Source organism: Corvus kubaryi, unplaced genomic scaffold (assembly GCF_017639235.1).
Source record: "Corvus kubaryi isolate FWS band 111438036 unplaced genomic scaffold, C.kubaryi_AGA036_p1.0 37300, whole genome shotgun sequence".
Taxonomy (NCBI): domain Eukaryota; kingdom Metazoa; phylum Chordata; class Aves; order Passeriformes; family Corvidae; genus Corvus; species Corvus kubaryi.
In genome coordinates, this window is record NW_024581093.1 from 6,924,051 (window position 1) to 6,950,926 (window position 26,876).

The 26,876-nt window shown below is 46.2% G+C and overlaps 1 protein-coding gene across 1 annotated transcript in view; it reads right to left on the reverse strand.

Moving 5' to 3' along the window:
* The window catches only part of CFDP1 (craniofacial development protein 1), a 62,197-nt gene that overhangs the window by 33,873 nt on the left and 1,448 nt on the right, over positions 1-26,876 (reverse strand). The window contains exons 4-5 of the mRNA XM_042027399.1: positions 25,032-25,132; positions 10,769-10,873 (exon numbers count right to left, since the gene is read on the reverse strand). Of these exons, the coding sequence (XP_041883333.1) occupies positions 10,769-10,873; positions 25,032-25,132 (206 nt within the window). The remainder of the gene's footprint in view (positions 1-10,768; positions 10,874-25,031; positions 25,133-26,876) is intronic.

Genomic DNA, 26,876 nt, shown 5'->3' on the forward strand with positions numbered 1-26,876 from the left:
GCTTTGGCACAGGGGTGGCTGGGGAGAAGTGTGCCGTGCAGGAGCTGAGGCAGATGAACTCCTGAGCATTTCTGGCCTTCAGCTCTAGCAGCCAGGCAGTAGACTAAGGAGCTAGTTTGCAGGCCTGCCATGTTAGGTGTGCCCAGGTTCAGAGAGGGTTTTGGAGTTTCTGTCTTTTTTTTGGTCTTATTGGAAACCTTTTTTTCATGCACAATCAGACTTTTAACCTAAAAGCAGCAGTATTTAGCCCAGCAGTCACAAAGGCAACATGGGAAGCAAGTGCTACAAGAAGGGCAATCCAGAAGCTCAGGGCCAGCCTCAGATCTGGGAAATTGCATCTGTCAGTCTTCCCAGACACCCTCAGGCACACCAGCCTGTGGGTGCCTTCACTTCTCCATTTAACAGCCAGGATGAATGAAGACAATAACCACAGCACAGTGATAAGGACCAGGCAAAGGGCATTTCCAGGGGGTACATTAACAGGACAGTTGATCCCAAACATTTTCACCCATTCCAAATCACCAGGTTTTGGTACCTTCAGCACACATCACAAGCCCACTGGTTCTGGCTCAAATTGCCTAGAAAATGGTGCTAAAGCCTGGAGTCCCTCCTGCAAAGCACAGCTCCTGACAAAGAAAGAATACTGAAGGGTTGCATTTTCTCATTGTTACTCAAAAAAAATAGCAGCAGCAAGAGGCCAGGGTGGGCTCATAAAGGCGCTGTGTTCCAACACAGCTGTACATGCTGCCCAAAGCTGCTTCAGGCTGAGATGTTTGTGATGGTTTAGTCTGCCAGTGTGGACAAAACCGGATGGCACTCAACGCCTTCCTTTTATTTCAAGAACAGATCTGACTCCAAATAATCTAGTGTGACACCTGCCACTGAGTCACATGCTTGTTAAAGACTACTTCAGTAGCTAAGGACAAAGCAGCACAAATACCTGCTGACCTGGCACAACATGAGCAGGGCAGGATGTGGAGCAGGAAGGTATCAAAGCTGACCAGAGGATCCCTGTGCCATGCAGAGACAGGAAAGCACTTCTTGTAACAGCAATGCTACCTAATTCCCATCCAGCCTGCCTAGTGCTAAAGAAAGGAGGCAGCAGGAAACTTTTTTTCCAGGAGACATTTGTTTGTAACAAAGGAAGTAGAAGACAGACAGTGTAGTGTCCCTCTGCAGATATGACCAACAACCTCTCACTAATATTCACCAATAAACTTTTATTTCCAAAGGCTTTGAGAAAAGTCAGGATGAAAAACCCCTCCCCATTTGTTTGAGGGCAGGTATTCTATCCCCATAAAAATCCAAACCCTGCCCTGCAATCACAACACTGACCAGGGGAAAAGTTGCTAAGTACCCTGACTGTCCCACAGGACCTGTAAAGCTGCCACTATACTACTCCTTCAAAAGATTCTTAAGCATCCTTGTTAAACACAACAGCCATGAAGCCATGAAGTGAGGATGGAGACAGCTATCCTGTACAGTCTTCAAAGTCAGCTCAAAGCACATGACCTGTTTTGTGCTGATCTGCTTGCAGAGGCCATGTAATTCTTGAGAAGTGTTTTTATTTCTAAAATAAATGCTACACACTCTTCTTTGACTTAGGGAAGTAGAAGTAAGTCCCTCCCAATGCAAATAGCCAATCAGTGCTGGCGAGGCTCAAAAATGCACGCGTGTGAGTGGGAAAGGAAACGGAGAGCCTTTCCAGCTTTCCAAAGGGTTATTGCAAACAGCAGGGAGGGAGAAGGGATTTCACACATTAGGAAAAACACCACGATGGTGCTTGTCCTTAAAGCAGACGCTACACAGAAGGCCCTGGGTTGCACTGGCTGTTTAGCACTTCTCTAATACCAAACATTAGAAAGAACCCCTTGTCACAGGGTGCACGTTGCAGCACTCAGTGTGCAGAGTGCTGTACAAACCACTGCTGAACCACCTTCATATTTTTCTGTCCTAAACAACTTTGCTGTGCATCATCCAGAACCTACGGCAAAGCCAAGGACATCCCCGCATTCCAGTCTCCAGAGAGTTAGAGATATCTCATATACCAGCTGCTTCCTCAGCCTCCCTGCAATGGGAAATATGCAGGTCACAGATGAAGAGACAGACATGCTGCATCCCAGTCACAGTATAAGGAAACAACCATGCTGGAAAATGACTCTTTCAGTGTTCTCCCAAAAAAGTTTAATAATCTCATCTTTCACACGCTTACACCTCTGCTGGGTTTTTGCAGAGTTTCCCTGTGCAAGCCATACTGGCAGGGACACAGCTCCAGAGGAGTCAGGAAGGTTATCCTGCCTCTAGCAGAGGGGTGGGGGTGGGAGGAGATGAAGCCCAAGCCGGCTGAATTCCCACAGGCTTTGCATTATGAAAGCCATGAGCAGCAATCAGCCAGCTTTCACGGGTTCTCTTCAACCCCCTCCTTGCTGCTAAACAAGCATCTGAACTGACCTCTGAATAGCAAACACATTCTGGTGACACACAGCATACACATACTCAACCTCAAGGCAAAGCAGGCAAGCATCTAAAAAACAGACATTTGCTTTCTTTCAGTATTTTCCAAGAGGTGCAAGTTTCCTCTTACTTGCATTCATGGGTGCTGCAACCAGACCTGCTGCTCTCAAGCCTGCAGCTTAAGGGGGGAAAAAAAAAAGTGTTACAATCCAACCCTGCACATGCCCAGGACTTGTTACTCCAAGAAATGCCATCATTGTTCTCCAGCCAGGCAGTCGGGTGATGAACAGGCGTCACTATTGTCCACTGGCTGCCTGGAGGCTTTTAGTAACAGCACTGAAGTATGAGCTCTTGAAAGGGTATCAAAGCTTTTGCACAAGGTCAGATCAGACTCATATATATCCTCTATTATTTGCTGATAATCGTAGAATCCCAGAATGGTTTGGGTTGGAAGGGATCTTAAAAGGATCATCTCATTCCACCCCCCTGCCATGGGCAGGGACACCTTCCACTAGACCAGGTTGCTCCAAGCCCCATCCAACCCGGCCATGAACACTCCCAGGGATGGGGCAGCCACAGCTTCTCTGGGCAGCCAGTGCCAAGGCCTCACCACCCTCATGGGCAAGAATCAATAGTAGATGCTACGAGAAGAGATGGCACAAAATACATCTTCCCCTGGGATTCCCAGAAAAAAGGAGTGGTCTCCAACAGAAATGTCAAATAAATCTGTTCCCTCCCCTCCCTGCCTCAGCGGGTACAAGAGCATGTCACACATGTCCTTGCACACCCGGAGGGACATCTGCTGCCAACACAACACTGGTTATCTGCCTCTGCAGAGGGTCCCTCTGTACAGCAACTGCCTCAAGGACCACGCGTGCTCTGAAAAGCACAACGGCAAGGGCTCCGGGGCAAAGACGACTGGGCTGTAACCCAACACATTAGTAAGGCTTTGAAACTCCTTGGATAGGGAAACAAAGTACTCCATGGCTTGGCAGACTGGATTAGAGCACCCTGGAGAGCCTGAGACAGACTGGAGCTTGTTTAAGGTGCCCTTTCAGCACAGACTGTGTACCAGTTCACTTGAGGCTCAGAGTTTCTGCAGGAATAAGAGCAGTGCAAAAAATGGGGGGCTCTGCCACCCCCACACCAGGACAGCAACAGCTGAAGTGAATCCCAGCCATCCTAACCATCCTCATGGCAGAGGAAATCCCCATGGGCCAGGCAGACACTTGCTCAGCCTCTGCTGATCTTTTTCTGGAATCAAACAAAAGAGCAGTGGCAGAGACCGGTGCCAGCTGAGGAGGTTGCAGCTCTGAAGAGAGACCAAGCACCCTTCAAGAGTTCAGAGTCACACCAACACCTCCTTTCATGCAGGAAGGGAGAAAGCTGGCATTTTAGTTGGTAACCAACCCTAACTGCTTGACTTCACATCTTGATATCAATCCAGCCAGCCTGAGCATGCTCGTTTTCTACTCACAGTCCTGCACAAGGCTGACAACATAGCACGCAGATCAAAGTTTTGGCTAACAAATGTGCTGGAAAATACTGGTGTGCTGATTTTCCATGAATGAGGCCACTAGTATGAGATTTTCCATGAATGAAGCCACTACTGTGTGAAAAGCCTGGGGCAATAGGACTGCCTGAGAGCAGGGAGCATCACTCTACTCTGACTGCCACTCCAGCCTTACTTACTTGGTTCATATTTCATGAAGAATGATTCAGCTGAACTTGCTCCTTGACATGAGAAAAAGGGAGGAACACAAGTGTGGGAAAGCAAGAGGATGTAACACAAGCATCTGGTATGGGGGAGACACTCAAGGGACATGGTACAGCTCAGTTAATATGCAAAGAAGCACTATAAAAGCAAAATAAAACTGAATTGGAAACAAATCTTCTTGGTAGACACACCCCCAAGGCATGGCACAGCTGGGAACAGGAGCTCTTAGCATCCACCTTCAATCCTAGGCTTTATCCATAAAGCAAGGCTGCCCTTCTCACCTCTCACTCCAACCAGAGCAAGTCCAACATGGGAAGATCCTAGGGCTTCCCTTCACAACTTTGCAAGGGGTCTGGAATAAAAATACAGCTGGCTTCATTCCCCATTAGCAGTTAATTTCCTCAATCATTTTCACAGAGGGAGAAAGAGAAATGCTCACGATCCAAGAGATGAAAGCATATGAAAATAAGCCCCATAAAACCTGTACTGCCCTAAGGGAAAACTGCCCCACAACTTTCATTGGGGAATTATCAAAGGCCTCAGACTAGTGGGGGGTTGTTTTTATTTTATAAGACAGATGCTTTAGAGAAGTAAGTCCTCAAATAGCTGAGATTCCATTCTGCTGAACCTCCAACTAGACTAGAAAAAGAAACAGCTGATCCCACTTAGTCTAGCCCAGGGATCCAGCTTAGCCACATCAAGACAGAGGACTGGAGTAAGGCATGGAGCTGTATAGGCACTGCTAAACTTCTTTCCAATAAGATGCCATTGGCCCAAAGAAAGGCAACCACACGCGTGGTAGCACGGCCACAGGAAAGCACAGCACGGAGCTAAAGAATCTCATTCATTTCTGTTGCAAAACAGAGGCTGGGGTAGGAGGCATTGACTCATTTGGCCTGAGAAAAAGAAAGAACTGCTCCTGAGAGACTAGTTTAAAACAAGGATGTTAAGTGCATGTTTTGCTTTGAGTCTGGGAGAGCGAGTATGAAACTTCCCACACTCAGAGCTCTGTTTCTTATCAAAATAGGTTTAACATAAGCTCAAAAGAAAGAACTTTTTAGAAAAGGGGCAAAGTCCAAAAATGGCAGAGCTCACCCACTCATAGCTAAGGCTCAGAGGTGACTGCAGCCCTGGATAAGCTGCAGTCAGGTCCCTAGCACAGGATCCAATGGCAGTGTGGCCATGGCTCACAGCTCAGACAGCCAGACTTGGCTCCTCAGCCAGGCTGTGCAAGCCCTGCGGGTGCCCTCGGTGCTGCCAACGTGCACTGGCCGAGATGGACACCCTCAGTGCTGCGGGCTCTCATTTCATTTGGCACTGACTTCAAGAGGGAAGGCAGATGTTCAGAGGATGAGGTGTTTCACATGATTTACAACTGTGCAGCAATCAGCATCTTACGTACTATGGCTGATGAAAACACTTCAACACTGACCAGATCACTTTTCCCAAAAACAAACTTCCCCTTCCTGACACATACAAACACCTTTCCACACTCATCCCTACAGAGGAATTAATTTCAGTTCCACTAGCAAATAAAACCAAGATATTCCAAAAACTCACATAACCTTGTTACTACATTGACTCAAGGAGTGGATACATGTAAAACAGAAGACGGGCACTAACAATGAATAATTAAAGATAATAACAACATGGGATCTAAGACCCGAAGAGAAATTATTCCCTTGGAACAGCTATTGCCACATTTAATCTTTCACAACCAAACCATATGAATAGGAAACAAGTAAAACTAGCTCTAGGGCACAGAGTATTATTGCCCCTAGCTGGTTCATCATGTTCACAGAAAAGTATGTCGTGTGCTACTACACCCAGACGTTTGGCTGTGGTGCAAGGGGCTGGATCTCTCCGTCCGGGAGAACAGCACTCTCTGGAGCACAGTAAGGGAAGAGCAAGAGAAAGATGGGAAGCTTTGAATTCACTAGGAAGAGCAGAACTATTCAAGGGCTTAAGTGACTACTGAAAAAAACCCCACCTCCAGCTCCCCCAAACGTCTTGATTGCCTGCTTTATTGGCACTCTAACTCATCCTGTACAAGAATAATGTCCAAGAGTTTTAGCTAAATAATTGTTTGCAGTTGATGCTGAGCTGAAGACTGTAAATTCCTACTTTCTGAGGAATAAAAGCCCATGGGTTTGCTATGAAATGAAATTGCTCCCTGGAGGCATGCATGTACTGCAGCACTTGCTCTGGATCATCTGAAGATTCCAGAAACTGAGAGCCTGTGCCTGTCTCACCAGTGTCCACATATGATCTTAAGTAACTAGTTTTGGTCATGATAGCAAAGTGATCCAGCCAACTCATGCAGAAAGAGCATCTTTTGCAAGAAAAAGCTTTGGACGTTAAGTAGTTCCTAGGAGGGGCCAGACTGGAGTGGTAGGTTGGCTTAGAAATTACCGTAACATGTCAGGATGCTGCAAACAGGCACCAGGTTCTCCCACCATGCTTTTCACACCATTTAATAGTCAGTCCATGCGAACTGCTCTGCTGTAGGCTCTGGGAGGAAGGCATCCATCATGAGCAGGCTAGAGTTTATCTGGCTTTCTTTGTTCAGGGCAACTATGTGTCTCAGGGTCAGAACTTTCCTGCAGTGCTTTTTCCTGCTGAGTCTTGTACTGAGGTCCAAACCCTTGCAGTCCCAACGCAGCCTGGGGGTCGGCAAGCACAGCACCTCCTGAACTCTGTGGGAGCAGTGCCTGCTTGCTTCAAAGGCAAATTGTACCCCTGTGTTTATACCAGCCTACAAGGCATGAAAAGGCCTAGGAGGTCACACATCCAGCACTGTAATTTCAGGCAGGATCAAACAGAAAAGCAACAGCTGGGCTGAGTGAGCAAGTCCACATTTAATTACAAATGGTTTCAGTAATAAGCAAAAGCAAGAACAAAGCCAGTGAAAAACCTCTCTTTTTCTTCCTGGCTCCTGTTCAGGCTGTGTAGAAACAGCTGCCTAGAGGAGAATCTCAAATAAGATCCACCAACTAAATTTTTTCCATTGTCAGGACCGCTACAGCAGCACTGTTCCCCGTGCAATGCCGCCGTGCTTTGACAAGCACCAAGGACCGACAGGGAGATCGCAGCTGCTCTCACTGCAGGCCTGGGTCAGTGCAGGGCTTTCCCAGCCTGGAGCTCAACCCCCTGTCGTGTCTCACAAGTACAAGCACAGAACCATTTTGCAGTAAGCTGCTTGGAGGATTTCATTTGCTTTAACATCCTCTGAATATGAAATGCTGGTTGTACAATGGGATTACTAGTGCAGAGATGATGGGCCCTGCTCACAGGTCCCGCTTGGCCTGGTGACAGAGCAAAAAACATCTCTTGGAGTACCGGAATGACCACTGATCCCTCCATCAGGTCATGCATTTCATTTACAGCCAGGAGCTCCTCTTTCCCCAAAAGGTCCTGAAGCAGTGGTTAAAGATAAGAAATGAGCCCTAAAACACACGGACAAGAAGGCTTAGCTGGGATGGCTAAGGCTTTTTGGATGCTGGGGGCCTTCCACCCATTTATTGGGGCAGTAAGTGAGAAGGGATCAGTGGGACCCTCACCATATCTGATACCTCTGACAGCATCAGCAAGAGCCTAACAGGACCCAAGAGCACAACAGAAACAACTGGAACAGAGTATCACAACCCCAAACCACTCCAACAAACTGGTATCTGCTGCTGACAGAACACTGCCTAGCTGTGTGTCACTGGGGGACACGATGGGAATAATGTGAAGGCTGGAAACCATCACATCCCTGGGAACCAAGGGCTTATGACCTTTCTAGCAAAGCCTGCTGAGAGAACTGGGTGGGTTGTTTTGTACTCCTGGCTTTAATTACAGCCAAGTGTTTAAGTTATTCTCCTCCAACCACCCCCATGTCCCTCACAAGCACAAATCTAGCTTTTTATAGCACATCCGGTATGGATGTAAAACACATTCAGGAAATGCACTTTCAGCCCCAAACATCCCCTCCCCTGGACCAGTTAGTTTGCAAGGGTTTGTAACTTGGAGACGTGGAGCCGGATGTTTGGTTTTGTGCCCATTGCTTTTCTGGATTACTTCTGTCTGTTTAGAGAAGGGAAATTAAATAAATGCAGGGTAGGCTGGCTGCATTCAGAAATAATACATGCTGCTTGCAAGGTGAAGAAAGAAAAGCCAGATGGAGAGGCCACTCTTAGTTGCTCAAATTCCCTGCACAGAGGGCAAGGCTTTTTTTTTTTTTTAAATAGCTGACAAAGCTCCTGGGGGCTGACAATGGCTTACAGCACAGTGGGTGTCCATAGGCACAGCTAGAATCCCAAAATCACATTTTTCACTGCCTTGTGGCAATAGACTGGAGCTCTCCCATAATGCAAAAGGGAAAAATGTATCCTCTCCCCAAAAACTTCTATTTTAAGTAGAGAAAAGGTACCTGCAAAGAACTGTCAGGCTATGCCAGGCTCTGTCAGTCCCCAAGCACTGCTCTGGCATGTCCCCAAGGCTTGTGGCTTTTTGCTCCAGAGCAGCAGGGTCTGGACAGCTTGGCTCAAGTCTAAAATCTGATCTTTGTAATTTGCTTAACATAAGGGGCTTGCCTCTGGCTTTAAGGAATACCACAAGCCTGCTAGTAATTTTCTCACCTGAAAATGCCCTGGCTGGCTTCCCAGCTGGAAGTATCTTCCTAAGCCCAAAGGCAAGCATGTTTTCTGGCAGTCTCAGGGATCAGTCTCGGATACTAGTCCAAGACACTCCCTGGAGCACTCTCAGAGCAGAGGGCCCATGCTGGCCAGATTGCCCCAGAGAACCTCCTACTAAAGCCTCAAAAGAACTGGGCTGTTCCACACATCTACCCAAACACCACTGCTGTTCCTCTGCCATAGGATCCCTGTGCAAAGCCAGGATGCACTGTAGGAGGTTGTGAAAGGGAAGGCATTTGGGGCTGTGCTGGATCGGGGTTTGGTGTTCTCAAGAAAGGCAAGACATACAAGCCTTTTCCCCAGCCCTCTCCACAGCCAGGTCACCTCATGTCCTGGGCAAGCAACTGTCAGTAGGACATCACACATCAGCAAGCTGAACGATGACCTAATTAAGCTGCTTCCAAAATAATCACACTGAAGGAAAGTTAAAGAAGTCCTTGAACTCATTATTTCTTATATTCATTTTTAGTCCATGTTTTTCCGTATTTGATGTGAATTCTTCAGTTATCTGCAACATTAACTCTAACTGGGCTCTGGCTATTACTCCTGAGCAATCTAAGCTCCAGAAAAGGCAACCATGCCCCTTGGTAATGCCCAGGCTGCACAGGCCCACTGGCCACCCAGCTCCTCCCCTGGGCCTGATCTCTGCAGAACTGGAAGGTGAATAGCCCCTGGAGCTTTCCCAGTGGGCTGCCAAACCTGCCTGCACTCAGAGCAGCAGGGCAACTGCTGGGGAAACTGGCAGGCAGGTTTGAAGACATGGGACCACCAGCAGTACGCACGGTGAGGAGCTGCCCCAGCTTCAGCTGCCACTCGAACAAACTCTGACCACCAAAACTGTACAAAGAATGCCAGCCCAACCCAAGGCAAGTTTTTCAGCACAAAACCCTGCACACACAACACTTAGGTTACAATTAATGAGCTCTGCAGGGACGAACCCTTGTGCAGGGTGAACAAGAGCATGAAGACTATGCTCATCTATGCCTTCATTCAGCTCAGAGAACAGCAGCTGTCAAGGGTCACGCACACGCACACATACTATGCTTTCACCACCCTGAGCTAAGCACAAGCTATGCAACACTTAGCTGGAAAAATGAGTGACAATCCAGCTGCAGCAACTGAATAACAGCATATCTGGGAAAGGCAGCCTTAACTCACACTGGAGAATTGCTCTAAGCAGATGAGAAGGACAATGTATTTATTTGATGGGTATTGTTCCTGTGTGATCAAATCATATGCAGCTTATGTCTTTCAAATATAAATGCAAACAACTGAATTAAATAAAATCATCACTGGAACACAGAAGCATCTCCTCTATTCCTAAGAAGCTGGTCATCTCCCAAGCTCATCAAGAGCCAGAGTGGCATGTCAGATGCACAGGGGACCCGACCTCCTTGTATCTTTTGACAAGCATTATGATAATCTCAGAATTAGGTGTTAGAGTTTGAACAGGAAGTGACAAATCCACATCAAAATGATATTAGAGAACATCAAAGAGGCAAAACCATCTCTCATTCAAATGCTCACCCAAAGGCTCTAAGAAGCCACAGCCCAGCCTGACATGGCTTTTTACAGCCCTGAGGAGCACCTGTCAAAGGAATGCAGGCAATCTCAGGCATGTTCCTTGGCTACCTGCAGTTTCATCAGGCTGCTCAAGACATTCAAACCACTGTTTCCTTACTAGGAGGAATGATTTATGAGGATTAAGAAATTTGAGCCTGAATCTATGAAGTGAGTCACTGGAACTCACGGGTTCCTTCCCTCCAGCCCAAACCATCACACCTTCCAGGCCTAGTCTTGCTCCCACTGAAACCCTGCAGAAAACAAACACCCATTAAATACTTCAGAGCCTGTACTATTGGCTTGAGTGCCATCTTTCTCACTAAAGGCCCATACCCGGGCATGGAAATCCCATACTCACCCCGAGACTGTTGGCAAGGAAGCTGGAGCTGCTGACTGCAGTTTCTCTTGCTGCTTCAGAAAAGATTTCGCTTCTTTTGAGTTTGAGTCCACTTCTTTAGTCACTCTGTTGGAGGAAAAGAGATAAACCAGAGGGTAAGAAAGAGCTGTACTCAACAGTAAAATCAAAGATCCATCAAGGAAACACAGAGAACAGGTATAAGAGTCCCCACATCCCCCACACAGAGATCACCAGTTGCAAGCTGAAGAACAGACATCTTGTTAAGATTTCATTCCAGTGACAAACCCTCTATATTCATGGCAGGAAAAAGGAAAAGAGTAGCTGATTAGAGCTGGGGGAGGAGGGGATTTTTTTCCTTCCAACAAACTGGAATGCTTATTCATTCAAATAGGCCTGTCTCACTAGCAGCTACTAAATGCTCTCCTCAGGTCACTGTGGGCAATTCCAGGCTCTTAATTGGGCTCTGGATTTTCTCATTTGTTGGTCAGTGAGGCAGCTCTTCTGCCACCCACGTCTTGCAGCCCACGGCACACAGGCTTGGCAACATCTGCAACCCAAACCAGAGCATGGAAACCAGCTCTGGGAATGGGGAACAGGAGAGAAAGCTCTGACAAGGCAGAATGCAGAAGTTTACTCTCATTTTCTAGTTAATTTTTGTTTGAGGCCCCGAGGGTGCAAAATATTGAACTTCAAAAAATTATAAATCAATATGGCATCTACAGCAGGGAATGAATTATAAACATGAGGAAGAATCTCTAGAAAACCACTCAATAATTAATTGTTAGAAAACCCCAGCTACTTTAACCCTCTCATTTACCATGACCTGCCTCCAGCAACACGCTTTTCACGCTCTCAGTAGCTCTTAATGAGGTTGCCCTGATTTGCCAAGCTAACAATTTTGCTCCCATGGAGCACAAGCCTGTGAGCCTCTCCAGGGCCCTGCAGCTCTTTGGGCACAGAGCCTGACCCACAGCTCAGTCAGCACAGAAGAAACAATCCCCCATTTCACCCTCCTGCAGCCTGGGCCTCTGGCTACATCTGTTCCAGCAAGGGTGTGCAGGTTCATCCCTGGTCTAGAGCATATGCTGATGAGAGGCTGAAAGCCTGGCTGGTCATGAGATCTTCTCCAGCTACAAGTCAGGCTAATCACTGCTTGCTTCCCACCAACCTGACCCCACAACTTCATGTGAGAACTGGCTAATAGTCATGGAGAAACCGCAGGAGCTGCAGCCCCAGACGGGTTCTGCTGGGCTGGCATCACAAAAGTGACATGGAGTTATCTGTTAACCCTGGAGGCACTGATGTCCTGAAATCTCATTTGCACACAACTAGTGCATCCATGTCTCCATCCTGACAGTGAATCAACGTCTGAAACTTCCTTCCTCCTTCTCCACAGACTGCAAGTGCAGTGGAAAAGGCACAAGAATAAATGCCTGTGCTGTACAACTGCTCAGCCTTGTTCTGCCAGCACAGGAGGAGATTAACCCCATTTCCCCCCTGCATTGTCACATGCCTTTCAAACCATGGCAGTCATGCGGATAGAGACAAATCCCACACTATGAATATTTAGAAGTGTTTGCTGATCAGACTGGTAAGGGAAGGGGTGGGAAAAAGGGAAAAGCAGTTTAGGGAGAAAAAAAAGCCTTGCTACAGCATCATCACAATTTAGAACACCCCAAACACACCATCCAGCCACAGCCTTTGGCAACAGTGGTCACATCATGCAGCAGTCATACACCAAAGGTTACCCGACGTCCATGGATTTCATTTGACAGGATAAACTTGGTGTCTTCATGCAGTAGTAAGACAGAATTCCCCTCAACCATGAGGCTGAGTTCAGATCAATGCAATCACACAGTCTAGTTTCAAATGCAGCATCTGAACAGCCAGCTCTGACCCATGCCAAGCTGAGAAGCAGGACCCTCTCTTGTGCACTCTGCAGGCTCCTGGCAGGGTCCCTCTTCTCTTGTCATCCCCTGCACTGCTGTGCCATTAGAGTGCACCCCTGGCATGCAAGGGAGCACATGAGCCACAGAGAGAAACATCAGGCAACCTGGAGTGTGCAGGAATCCAAGAAGTGTAGCACAGTAACCATGTGTCCTGGAAAAAAAAAACCCAACTCTCCACTGGTCTCAATACAGCCATGAGACCTGCTTCTGGATTGGATCCCAGCTGTTGAACCCTGCACGTTTCTGGGCCTTGAAGAGTGTAGGACCAAGAGGAGGCAGGGGCTGGGAAAGGAGGCAGAGGTCACTGAAAGCATGCCTTCCCACAGGCTCTGCTAAGAGACAACAGCCCAGCTCAGCTCCCACAAAACTACAGGAATCTGGCAGTTAAGTAGCTTACAGGATCCGGACACACAACGGCGAGCAAGTCTTCAAAGCCAGGGAAAGAGCTGGGATCACAGCGCTGGGCCTTTGGCCTTAACCTGAGTATCTTCAGCCTTCTCCAACACAGGGATAAAACTGACTGATGTCTCCCCTACCAGCTGAGGAAAAGAAAGGCACAAGGCTAAAATCCCAAGGCTCTTGGGATCTTCACTCCGACAGAGACAGCACACTCTTGGTTGGACCAGCACTACAAGCCACAGCTCTTGGAACAGGCAGATACTCAATCCCAGAAAGGGCGAGAAAGCAGAAACCTCTGCCTGCTGAGGACCCGTATCATGAAGCACATGATGCACAGGGAGAGTCTGGCACAGGCCTTCAATGACAGACACTTCAGCTACCGAGGGGCACAAGAATGGTTGCTACCAAGGGTTTAGTTATGCTTTGATTCTCCCACCCTCTTCCACCTCAAGGTACCAGTAACAATGGCTGGGCACAAAATACAACACTTAGTTCCATTTTCTTTGCTCTCTCTGGCCTGCCAGCAGCTGCTCTAACATATATTTTTGGAGTTGTCTGCTGCAGAAATTCAGCTGCAAAGCTGCATGCAACCTGTTCCACCAGGACTGCCCAGCTGGGGACAGAGGAATGCGACAGAAATGTAATTAAAAGTGACCTTTCAAGGCAATTCCATCATAAGACCCACTTACTGCCTCAAACTGAAACAAAAGCTGCTCTGAGGCAGGCTGCTGCTAGGCTGATGCCAGCAGCAACTCCTGCACCACTCCAACAGGAATGACAGAAGAGTATTAAAAGAGCTTTACAAGGTATTAATTCAGGTTATGCACATTTCAACCTTTCCCAGATCTCAGGCCAGGAAGGAAAAAGAAATCCTCTGGTCTGCATTACTATGGGCGACAATAACTCTCTCCATGTAGAAACCAAAACAATTCTTATTCTTCATGGGTAGAAATGGGAGTCATTAATCCAGTCGGAAGAAATCACAGTCATTACTAAGGAAAATTACAAGACCTCTCACTTTTAAATACTTGATAAATAACTATTTGCCTGACTGTTTACTGGGATTCTATTCACACATTGTAATCCAGGAGTAAACATGAAAATAAGTATATTGTCAGCAATAAAACAAGTAGCTAGTGTCTCACCCACTTGCAGCCCCTGTAATTCACACACAAAACTGCTCACTCTCATCATTTTACCGCAGAGATTTCATTACACTGCTATGCTATTAAATTGCATAATAAGACTTCCAAAACACAGAACAGTTATTAATTTTTTGGACCATGCCGGAGCCTGGTAGCACAGATGATGCTACTGTACAGCGTGTTGTGCAACTGTAAAATAGAAATGTCTTCCATATTTAGAAGTTATTATAAGGAAAACACACTGGAAACTGGGTCACTAAGTGCCTCAAGTACTTACAGATGTCCTTCTTAAGACCCTTCATCTCTGAACCAAGCTCAAAGTGGTACCCAAGCATTTTAGGCATAGCCATACCCACCCAGCCTGCTGGTTTGGTGCCCAGTGGTAGGTATGTTAGTTCCAACTTCCACTGAAGAACTTATCACCCTTCCTTTTACAGTTATCAACTGAAATGCTACAACCTACATGCATGGAAAAGGCCCCAGTTATGTACACTGGGCACAAACCACATGAAGACAACACCTGCTGTCAAGGCTGCCCCAGAAGGGGTTCCACAGAGTGCTTATAGTACTGAAATGTAGCAGATTAATTTAAGAACAAGTGTTTGATCTGCTTCCAGCAGTGCCTTTAGCCACATAAACTGCTACAAGGAAGGAGGAATACATGCTGGAATGAGCATTATGCTGACAGCTCCAGCTAATCTGCAGAAGGGGATTAAACCCAAATTTTCATGCTTCAGTTCAGTGGCATAGTGAGTCTAATACACCAGTCTGCTGCACCCTTACACCAGGTGTAGAGCTACCAGGGTGAAGAGGAGGCTCCCAATCCATCACACCGTGGCACAACACAACACCCACAGCCCAGGACTTGCCCCAGTGTGGTGCTCAGATGCCTCCACTACAGCACAGCTGAATCCAGTCCTGCTGGCCAAAACCAGAACTTGCATAAGGGATGCCAAGGCTGCAGTGTGTTAGCAAAGTGCCCAGCTCAGCAGCAAGCAGCAAGGTGCCCTGCAAGCCCTTGGAGAAGTGCATCAGCAGAGCTTCATCTTTGAACAGAAGGGAAACGGAGGCAGGATAAGGACAAGCTGCGAAAGACAAACAGGCATATCAAGAAGGCTTGCAGGCTAATACCTGTAGTCTGCTGTGTAATAGCAACCTTATGCATCCTAAGTGCCAAAATCCCTCCAATTTACCCCCAGGTGGCTCAACACAGCTACATTCTCCTAACCAAAACACCTGGTGCACATCAGGCTGAGAAAGAACATGTTGGTATTTGGGTATAAGGGGACTTAGAGCAGAGAAGACAGTTAAAATCTTTACTCACAGCAGCACAGTTACCCTCTCCACTGATCTTCCTGCTGAGAAAGGGAAAACAAGAGTAGAAGCTGTGGAAAATGCCAGCTCTTTACCACTTGTACTCAGGACACACTCCTCACTTGGGAAACCTGCCCCAGTTTAGACCTGACACAGTTATAAAACTTTCCACACTACCTTAATGTTGTTAGCTCTGGGGAATCACAGACCAAGGGGGACAAAAATGAGGCTAATTACCCTATTTCAATATTCCCCATCTGTGTTCAGTCTCAATAAATAGTCCTTCAGCCTTCTGGAATGATCACTTGAGGAGAAAGTAATACTCATCTACAGGGGTTTGTTAAAAAAAACTAATCCCTTTTGAGCCAAATAATATTTTTTCTGAATATTTTTTGGTGGACTTTTGTGCTCCAGCTGCAATGTCCCATGTGCCTTCCACAGACAGATGCACTGCACAAGGGCCAGATCCTCCAGCCTGCAAGGTCCTGAAAATGCTGGAGCACAGGTTCAGCACTTTCCAGGAGGGAATTAAGTCCTCACACAAGTGAACCTCCAGACCACATCTGCCTGCACACTGCATATGCATGTATTTTATGTTGAATTAGCTGTTGTAGAGAGCTAAAATTAGTACACCCCCATCACTTTTCTAATTTCAAAGTAAAACATCAGTTTTCCCCCTTTCAGGAAAAAAACCAGAATTCCTCTTCAAACCAGGTGGGAGAAGCTGTTTCCTGGGAAACTGAGCCTATTCCCTGAAGCAACACAGACAAGACCAAGCTGGAATAACTGATAATTTTGTAGGCTGACTATACAGGCAGAAGCTGGCTGGTTTCTAAAAAGAGTCAAATGTGATGAGGGCTCTCCTGGAGTCAGGCAAGGGCCAAGCTGCCTGCCTGGTGCTGCTCCTCACAGCAGGTGTGTGCTGCTATCCAAGCAGTCAGCCCAGGCTGCATCTCAAACCAACTCACCTGAAAACAAGCAAAGGTGAATGGTATTTTAACATCAATAATGCATAACCTTGTAAGCCTTGAAGGAAATGACCGATTTTCCGTCATCTCCTGTATGACAAAGACTCTGTGACAGATGCAAAGAAAACATATGGACAGTGTTGCCTCCTGAGATGATGACCAAGCTGTCAGGCCCCTCTTGGACCTCTGCTTGCAGCTTCTGCAAGAGGCTCCCTAAATCCAGAGGGAAGTAGCGCTCCAGTTACAAAGCTTCCACTGGGGCTTGCAATAGGTAGAGCATGTCAAACATGGTTCTCTGGAGAAGCTGACCTGCAGCCAGGGCACAAGCCTTCATCATGTTATCATGTTGACTGGAGCTTTATTCACCCCAGTTTTAAGCACCTCCAAGTACCAGGTCTCTTCTTGCTTCTCTGGATAACTATTCCCTTGGCCAGCTCCACTGTGCTGCCTCAAAATCCCCACCATGCATTAGCATGTCCATCTTTGAGGCATCCCTATATTTTCATTTGTACCTCTCAAAAGGATTAACTCCACATTAGGGAACACACCTCTGAGTCGAGCAATCCAAGTGAACAGATGAGCTGCTGCATGTGTGAGTGTGACAGTCCCCTGACCCTGTTAACCATGACTTCCAAATACACTGAAAGCCAGACAGATCCCTGCAACACTCCAACTCCCACAAAGCAGCGCAGCACTGGTGTCATGGACGTCTCTCCTGTTGAAGGAAGGAGTACCATAGGTATCAAGAGCCAGGGGTTCCAAATTCACTTAGAGCTATGAATACTAGACACAAAGGTTACACAGATCATAGCAGGAGCCAACACACTACAAAGCAGAAGCAGCCCCATGGGGGAAAGGCCAGACTAAGCTTGGCTCAGTTTGCAATGTGTTAATGAGATAGTACAGCAGCAAACAGCTCTGCCTCCCCTTCAGGCTAACACAGAAACCCTCTTGCTTCACCATCTCTTAGTTACAGGAAAAAAAAAAATGCATCTTGCAAGCTGCACTTTCCAGCAGGGGAAACCCCAGGCCCAATGCCTGCAAAGCAGCCTCTGCCAGCATCTCACCAGACATCAAAAGCCCTTTTCTGAGCCTGGAGCTGTCAGGAATGAGCAGCAGCTTGGAAGCAAGGGCAACAGGCCAAGCAGCAAAATGCTGGGACTGCATCTGAGGCCCCTGAGATGAAGGCACGAACAGAGGGACCAAAGACCCCCATACTAATAGCAGAAGAGCTATTGAGACTGTGAGACCTAAATAGGTTACTAAGCATGTTCTGTTTTCAGATTTTTAAAACCAAGGAAACTACGTGAGAGTCAGATAAAGAAACAATGTCTTCTGCTGGGGAAGGGTGTGATTTTTACTGAAGTATTTCCACAGTAACTTACACAGAACATAGGCAGAACACACATGGAAGAACCTGGAGATGAGAGAACACAGTTTGTCATCCAGTTCCCAAACGCAGCACCCAGACACCCCAGGTTTGAAAGACCTAGAAATGCCCAAATTAACCTGGAGGTCAATCCATCATTTTGGAGATGCTTTGAGACTCCTCCTAACTCTGGAGATCCCAGCTGAGCCTTCTTTTCTATCACAGTGATTACCAGCAAAAACCACACAAATGAAACCAGCACACATAAATTATTTCCTTGAAAGTAGCAAGCCACATTAGAAGCCGAAGATGACCTTCAGGTGGGCATCTGCTCAGTCACTTTGGGAGTTTCAAAAGCAGGGTGAGATAAAGGAAAACAACAGGGGTGAGCATGTTGGTGAGTGTAGCACTACTGTGTAACACTTCAAGTTACAGTCCCTCTGAGCAGAAGCCTCATCTGCATATCTACTAATGAAAAAACCCTGACTAGACACTGCTCAGTAGGCCATTCCCCTTCTCCAAGAACATTAAGCAAACCATAAAACGATTTACTTTAGAACCAAGTGCTCTGGCTTAGAGTCCTGGCTAGGTTTGCTGTTTATGAAGTTACAATTTCTGCAGCTCCCTCTGAGAAAGGCAAATGTCTCACAAGTGAACCAGCACACAGCACAGCTCCTGCTCACGCTTACTGTCCTCAACTCTGGGCCGGTCGTGCCAGTCAGCATCATACAATGTTAGTATTCCCCAAGGAAATTCTGAAGCATCAGGGAATGGATGCACACAGAGAAAAGGTTACCAAAACGTGCCCCTGAGACCCTGTCATTCTTGAAAGGTAACATATTTTCACCTATTGGCTTCCAAAAAAAAAAAAAATCAATAGTTGTTTTTTAAATTGGGAAAAGCCAATATAAACTGTGGATAGCTGAGGCATGCTTTGACCTCTAAGAAAAACAACAGCATAAGGGCAGAAACAGGCTGCTGCCTACACTCCATTATGCCAAGATCAGCATTTTGGTGCTTGGTAGTAGAAAAGCAACCACCCACTTTTTAGTCTGCCACCTCTAAACAGTGGTCATGTTGATATCCCATGTAATTCTGGATGGTTTGATTCGTCTTATGGTCCCACAGCATCATCCCCATGCTTATACTGTTCAGATTAAATTTCTGGGAAACTCTTAAAAGCCAAGGTTTTTTCACTGTGCAGGCCTCCTTCAGAAAGTGGCATGTCACCAGAAAGCAGCTAGAACACATTTCTCCAGAACACCTTAGCCAAGGAGGACTGAGGATAAAACCCTACTGACATCTGGCACCACCAGTCAGCAACACAAAACAGAAGTCCTCAAGGAATGGCTTTTCAAAGGGCCACTGAAATTAATTTGTCTTTCTAACAATTATTTGCTACTGCAGTCAAAGCCACTGCAAAAAGCACATCAAAATATGAGTGTTTTTTTCCTCTGCTCCTGTTAGTTCAGTTCATTGTCTTCCATATCTAGCCTGGCAACACCCATCTACCTCATCTGGTGGAAGCTGTGTAGCACTTGCTATCCACCTGGAAAAAAGGCAGGGCTTTCCAAGTACCAGGCTTCGATACAAATTCTGGTAATGCTCACCTGCCTTCTCAGTCACAGGTATAAGCAATACAGCAAAAGCTTTTTCAAAAAAGCACATATGGAAGATGTCAAGCACATTAACCTTGATCTGATGTGCACTGCACCACACCACCTACAACATCAAGAGATCCCCACCCAAACTCCTGATCTTTCTCCTGATTTTAAAAGCCACTGTGCTTCACTCAGCATTGCTCAAAACCCCATGAGCACAAAACAAATGACCAAGATTCACACCCAGCAAGAAGTGCGATCATGCTGCCAACCCCTTGCATTGATTCATCCACCAAGATCCCTGAAAAGCATCACAAGATAAGGAGAGAGTTAATGGTGTTACATGCTCTCTCACTGCTCGTTAGCCTGACAAGTCTGACTGGGCCACGCTGAGACCACAGAGCAAGAACACAGATGGACAATTACACATTTTTAAAATTGCTCTCTGTGCCAGCTCTAAATCTTGAGAATTGTGGGAGTAGATTCCCTGCTCTTTTTACCCATTCCCCTTGAAATACATTATCAGCGTCAGGATTTTTCTTCCACTCTTCTTGTTTTCCAGGAAGAAGCAGAAGCAGCTGCTATTGCTGCTTATTGCACCTTAACTGTCTTCAAAGCAAAGCAACAAAACAGGTGACAGTCTCCCAAACTCCTTGGCTAACGCACCCTTTGTTTGCCAACTTTGTCACATTTGGTTGGTCTTACTAGTCATGTAAGGAGCAGAGAGGACATCACAGCCACTGATAAGGAATCAGAGCCTGAGCAAGGACTGTGGAAAGCTCAGGCTGTTCTTAGATGTGTGATCTGTTTCTCCTGCAGCCCCTTCCACATACTATCTCCTAAAAAGGGTCTGGGATCAAGTGGTTGAAGCTCTGGAAGAGGACAGCAGATCCAGAGTTAAAACAGTGAGCACTCTAGGACATAGCTGTCCATTCAACAAGCACACAGGTGAGCTAAAATTAATAACACAAAATCAATATTTCAGTAAGGAGAGGCAGCATCAAGAAATCCCAAAGCAGCAGTACTGTACAGCTGCACAGAACTGAATTATAACCTCACCTCCACTCTGAGGTCAGCACTTCTTGCTGCAAGGGAATAAATCAGTCCTTCACCAGCTCTGTGCAACTCTACTGAGGAGTTCACCCGAGGTGAAGAGCTCAGCCACCCAGACAACACCTCCGACTGGGCTCAGGACCCACCACCTCACCCAATGAGGCCTAAGTTAAACCTCAATGACTCCACAGGACACAAAAAAAAAGAAACTCCGTCCATGGCTTGTAGCTGTGCCTGCACAATTCCCATCGTCAATGGCATTCTTGTACAGAGACTTGGGGTACGGGCCAAGAAAGGGCTTTCGTTAGCACAGGCAAGCCTCCTGACAAGAACCTGCCCTCGGCCACCTCCCTTCACCTTTGCTTCTTCTGCTCCAAAAGTCATGAACTTCACCACTAAACCCCTCAACTTAAGGTCCAGTTTAAGGTCCTTGAATTTCAACTGGAAAACAATCTCCTCTGAATAATCTTTCTTGAATCCTTGATGTAGGCTGAAAACCTGTGAAGCAGCAACACAGAATGAACAATGAGGTTTTTTCCAGGCACATCCTGGATGATAATCACTTACAAACAGTAACAGGTGAAAATCAGGTTCTTTTTCACCCCATACTTTAACTGTGGCAGATGAAGTATCAACTTCAGCCAGTACAAACCCCAGTAATTACTACAGTGATTTAATCTTATAACTATTTGGTTATAAATCAGATACCTTATGTACTTCTTTAGCATTTTCAAGATGTAATAGCTGCATGGTGAACCATCATGCTCCCTGACCTGGAATACAAGCTGCCACTCAACTCTGCTCAGCATGTGTACCAGCACAGCTTGTTTCCTCAGAGCACAGTGGTCACACAAATAAAAGCAGTCCTAAAGCAGCAACCCAGAGGCTATTCTAAGTCACAAATGTGGTCTCCTACACAAGTCAACAGCAGGGAGCCCTTATCCAGAGCTGGGAGTTCATGTCTCACACAGAACAGCTCAACAAACTGTTCTGACATGAGTTTGCTGATCTCTTTCTACAGAACCATATGAACTTTAAGTATTCCTTGTGTCCAGCAGCAAGTCACACGCTCAGTGTGACACTGCTTGTTTGGCACTGGCCCTTCCTACTTTGATTTGCCCCATGCAATGCACCAGCTCAGTGTGGACCCCACCTATCCTTGTGAGAAAGTAAAAAGAGCTGTGACAGGAACACCTTGCCAGATTTCAGGAAAAGAGCAGGGCTCTCCCCATTGACAGATGGAGAATGGAGCCCTACTACGGCTTTGCTTTGGCTGCTTGGTTCATGCACACGGGGAAGCAGCCAAGTCACTGAAGCAGCACAAGCCACTGCTCTACCAGCACAATACAGGACCATCGGTACAGCACAGCAACCTGGCAGTACCAAGAGAGCATTCTGACCACAAGAACAACCTGTGTAAAGCTCTGGCTCTAAACCACACAAACAAAGCATGTGCACAGAAATACAAGGCTTCTAGTCTGCAGTCCTTTACTTGGAATCTGCAGTGCATGAACGAAGCAGGGTGCTGAACACAGGCCTCCCATTCCTGAACTAACACCCAAGCCATTACTCCTTTGAACTTAGTTTTGCCTTCCACAAGCCAATTTAAGGAAGAGAAGATGTTTCAAAGTAAAATCGATTCTTGATAGCAATCAATAACCTGACTCTGCTCTTCCCTCACATGTTGTCACACTGACACCACAGGGCTGGACCAGCTCCATGTATGTGAGCTCCACTCTGCTGCAGTCCCAGCTAGACACAAAGTTCACTTTCATGGAAAGAGCACAGAAGAACCATTTTGATGCACTGAGCACAACAAAGATTTAAAGAAAGCCAAGGACCAAACCCTTTTGGAGTGCCAAAGAGAAAACAAGCAACTACAAATCGCAACAGTTAAACCCTGGCACTAGGGATGCAATTCCCTATTAATGCAAACACACGGCCTGCATTGTGAGGCAAGTTCATAAACCAGAGGCTTCAAAGGAGCTTCAATCTCTTCTGCCAGGGAGAAATGGCTTGAACTTCCATTTAGATGCTGAACTGCCTTTGCAAATTGCTCTGGCTGCCCACAATTACAGCCATTTGGGTGACAGTCACCTGCTGCTCCTAATCTATTTAACATGAGGGAGGCAAGAAAAGCAGACAAAAAAGTTCCAACTAGAAAGCACTGCAATCAGTTTAAGATTCTTTCTAGTTCCAGGATTCAACAGCTTTAGTTTCACAAGGCAAATGTATATAATGTATTTTCTAAAATTAAGAGCCACTAAATTAAAATCTTCATTTGGTAATTGTTAATTTTTACACTCTGAAGCTGAAGTTCAGCATTAGCAACTGATACAAGAACGTACTCATCAAAACAGACATTAAGTGCAGCAAAAACCTACAGGGGGGTTGACAACATGAAGGCCCTTTACTATTCCAGTATAGCCCTGTAGCTGGAGATCACTTTCAAGCCACTTCTGCTACTCCGATCAGGCAAGAAAAATCATACCATCTTCTTACAGGAGAAAATAAATTGTTCTGCAACAGGAGATCAGGGCTAAATGATCTTCTTTAAGAGTGTCAGGGAGCAGACTGTGAAAATTTGTGCCCTGAATCTTTTACTGCTTAAATACTGATCTAAATTCTTCTCAAGCTTTCAAAAGAGCAACACTCAACAGTAGCCTCAAACCATTTAGAAAGGAAAGCAACAGAGACAGCTCTCATTTCAGTTCCTTCAGTCCAGAAATGCATGCACACACAACTACCGTGTGTTAGCCTTTTATAACCAATGATTTGCCAGCTGCTTCCCCAGGCAAGGAAGACAGTGTTTGGTATTCAGAGCATTTGCAGACGTTGGAGTGGTGCAAAGACAACCTCCTGCTATTCTGAAGAAAAAGCAGCCCTCTGGGCCTCACCTACTGCCATTAGGGGAAAGTACCAGCAGCTGTGAGTAGCAAGTACCCCCTTGTACCCTACACACAGCTAACAGTGTAACCCATTTAAAGAAGCAAGATGTAGCAAACAACACAAAAGCATCAGCTTCGCACATCACAAAAATCAAGGGGCAAAAAACATTGAAGGATTTTTCTGTTATCAAAGAGCTAAGGAACATGACTTTGTTGTAACTCTGGTACCAGCAGAAAATGGTGCTCCAGACCTCACTGCAAACCTTCTATTGCTGGCTCTGTAACCTATTGATACAATAACTGCTGTAAACAAAATATGCATTAGCCTTGGTGTATGCAGGGCCCAGCTGTTGCCTATTCCATCAAAAATTGGTAGAAATTTCTAGTGATTCCTCTGCAGTTGCCCAAGGGAAACAGTAAGCACCAAGCAGTACGAAGGACACTAGAAAAGCAACTGGTGCAAGACAACATGTCTTTTTCTTAGTTATCGCTCGTAAGAAACTACAGGTAAGATACTGGTGCCAAAAGCATAAAATCAGTATATTAGGAGCCCTGAACAACTTCTGTTCACATAAGGTAACCAACGTTTCAAAGGACAGTGAATGAAGTGAATGAAAGGTATTCACACAGTCTGGCTTGCCCAGGGAAGTAGCAAAGTTCCTGCTATGGCTCACAGCTCTCCTCAGATTTTTCGAACAGCTCAGGCAGCAGTGCTCACATGAAAAGCAAGAGCAGCAGAAGCCCCAGCTCTGCCTCCTCCTCCAGATTTAGGCAGGGCGAGTGTTACTGCTGGGAACTGCTGCCCTCTGCTGTCACACAAAACAGGCCAAGTAAGTCTGACAAAACGGGTTTACTGCTACATATAAATAAAATCCCCCATGATAAGAACCAGCAGGTCACAGGGCAGTCAGATTTCAAGTGGGTTCACCAAGGCCCCTCAGTTCTGGTCCTACACATTTATAAAACACATGGCCCTTCTTGCAGCACAGCCTGAGAGGCCTCTTGTAAGCCAAACTCAGCCTAAAGCATGATTTTACGCAGCCCATCCCCTTTGCTGCAGCCGTTTCAGAGGCAAAAGTATTCAGCTGTTAGTCTGCTCAACCAAACATTTCTTACTGCCTGCATATCTTTGTCGTGGATTGTGAACATCACCAGGGAAAGTGCCAGCCAATATCCTGCCCCCAGCACAGAACTTGGACTAGCCTAAAGGAATAAAATGTGTTACCCTCATCCCTGTGGGACCAGGTGTGCTTCCTTCCTTGTCTCAACCTTCCCAGTGACAGTGCCACCAGGGAGCTCTGCCAACCATTATAAACACTGGCCAGATGGGGAAGCCTAAGTGAATTTGAATTACATGTACAAATGTTTTGAATTTGAACAAAGCCTGAGGTCTGCATATAAGGATACTCTGCAGCTCAGGCAGGAAAATCTTGGCCTCATTTTCGGTCTGTAAAAAAACAGTGTAAAGGAAAGAGAAGACCCACTGTGCTCCATAGCCCAGCTCCAGCCTGCCCCCAGCACTGCAGTACCCAGTTTGCACTGTGCCCACAATGGACATATCACATCTGCCAACTTACTTGACTTCCTCACCAGCAAAATCGAACGTTTTGGTGATTGTCACTTTTCCTGAATCTTTTGGCTTCTCCTGAGGCTTATTCCCACTCTTCTCTTCTTCAGCCTACAAAATACATGAAGGAGAAAGCAAAAGAATGCATTTGTGGAGCCAAGCCAAATTATCATTCCAAAGGGCCAAGGGCCCAACACAGATCTTGCACAGCACTGCAATTTAGAATGGTGCTCAAAGCAAGTCACCTACAGACAAGAAAAAGGAAATAAATACCCCTTCCACCAGAATAAAATTCCCCATTTTGGTTCCAGACTCTCACTGAAACTCTAGGATCAAAACAAATTCAAAGCAAGAAGTGAAATTGTAATAAATGTAGGAAGGAACAAGAATACACTGCAGTGGTTCAGAAAGCAAGCAAAAGCCTGGAGACTTGGTTCTCCCAAACTAAGCACCACCAAGCAGTAAAGCTGCCAAGGTGAATTCCACAAAAGTATGTTTATTTTTACTCAAGAATAGAGAAGAACACTACTCATCAGCAGAAAAATGCTGATCTCCCTACTTGTCAGTAACATCTCTTATTTGAGAAGGAAAAATCTTTATTAAGCAATTTGTCAACAATGTCTCTTAATTTACAAAGTCACAGCTACAGCTGCTAAAAGCATACATAAAAACCTCCAAGTCTGTAAGTTACCAAAAAAACCCCTCAAATTCTTGCTCTAAATCAACCACAGACCACAGAGATCTTCAAGCAGGCAATGCAAGCCCAAGTTAAGAAGTTCACAAAGAGAACAGATGAACTGGACGTCTCCATGAATTATTCCAGGCTATGGAGGAACTTTCAAAGACATCTCACATTTCAGCAACCTGCCCATAAAAGTAGATTGCTCAGAAGAAATGTTGACTCTCTTCTTCCCTCTGACTCTACAAGTAACCACCCCAGCTGCTCAGTCAGTAATAAGGAGAAGCAGGAGGGCTAAGATGAAAGGACTCTTCTTCCAAGAGTTGCAACCAAATATTAGACAAGAATACTTGCTCTGCCTTCCAACAGTCATAGAAAGAAGCTTCACACAGTCGGAGCTGTACTCACCAGGCAGACTCCAGACTTTTTTTTTTGGCTGACCATTTAAAAAAACCCAAACTGAAAATTCTAGCAACAGAGGCTCAGCTGTGGTACTTGCTTCACTCCTACCACCTTAAGCGTGAAAGGCTTTGCCAGGCAAACACATGCACTTAGTTTTACAGAGAACCAAATCCCTTTAAATAGCTCCCACACAGAGAATTCTCTCTCCAGAAAAACCTTTGCACACTGAGAGCACCTTACCGGGGCTTACAGAGGACACAAGAAAGCCAGATTCAATCCTGCTACAAACATGCAACATGCAGCACCTTTCAGACCCTCTCACAGCACGAGGATGGAGGCATGGAGATGTCAACACACACCTCTCTCTTGTTTCTCCATTCAAACACACACACACAGCCTCCCTTTTTTTTTTTTTCTTTTAAGCATCAGGGAAGGCACAAGCCTCGGGGAGACCTGTGCCCACAAGCACAACTCAGACCAAAGCTCATCATTCCTGTGTCACAGGAGGAATCCAGGGCCAGCGAGGGAAGTCAAAAGGGCTGTGTGGGACACTGAGATGCTGACGAAACAGTTCCAAAAGCAGCACCACCAGATCACAGACCTCCCCATCTGGAAGGAAACCAGCACCTTGCAGTCTGGTCCAACAGGGGATGCTAGTCTTACAAAGCAGAGGGGGCATGGGCAACCCCAGCCTCTTGCCAGCTCTGATACTAGCCAAAACCAAGGCTGTATGCGCTAAACCTTCAGACCCTTCCCACGCTCCCTGTGCATGCC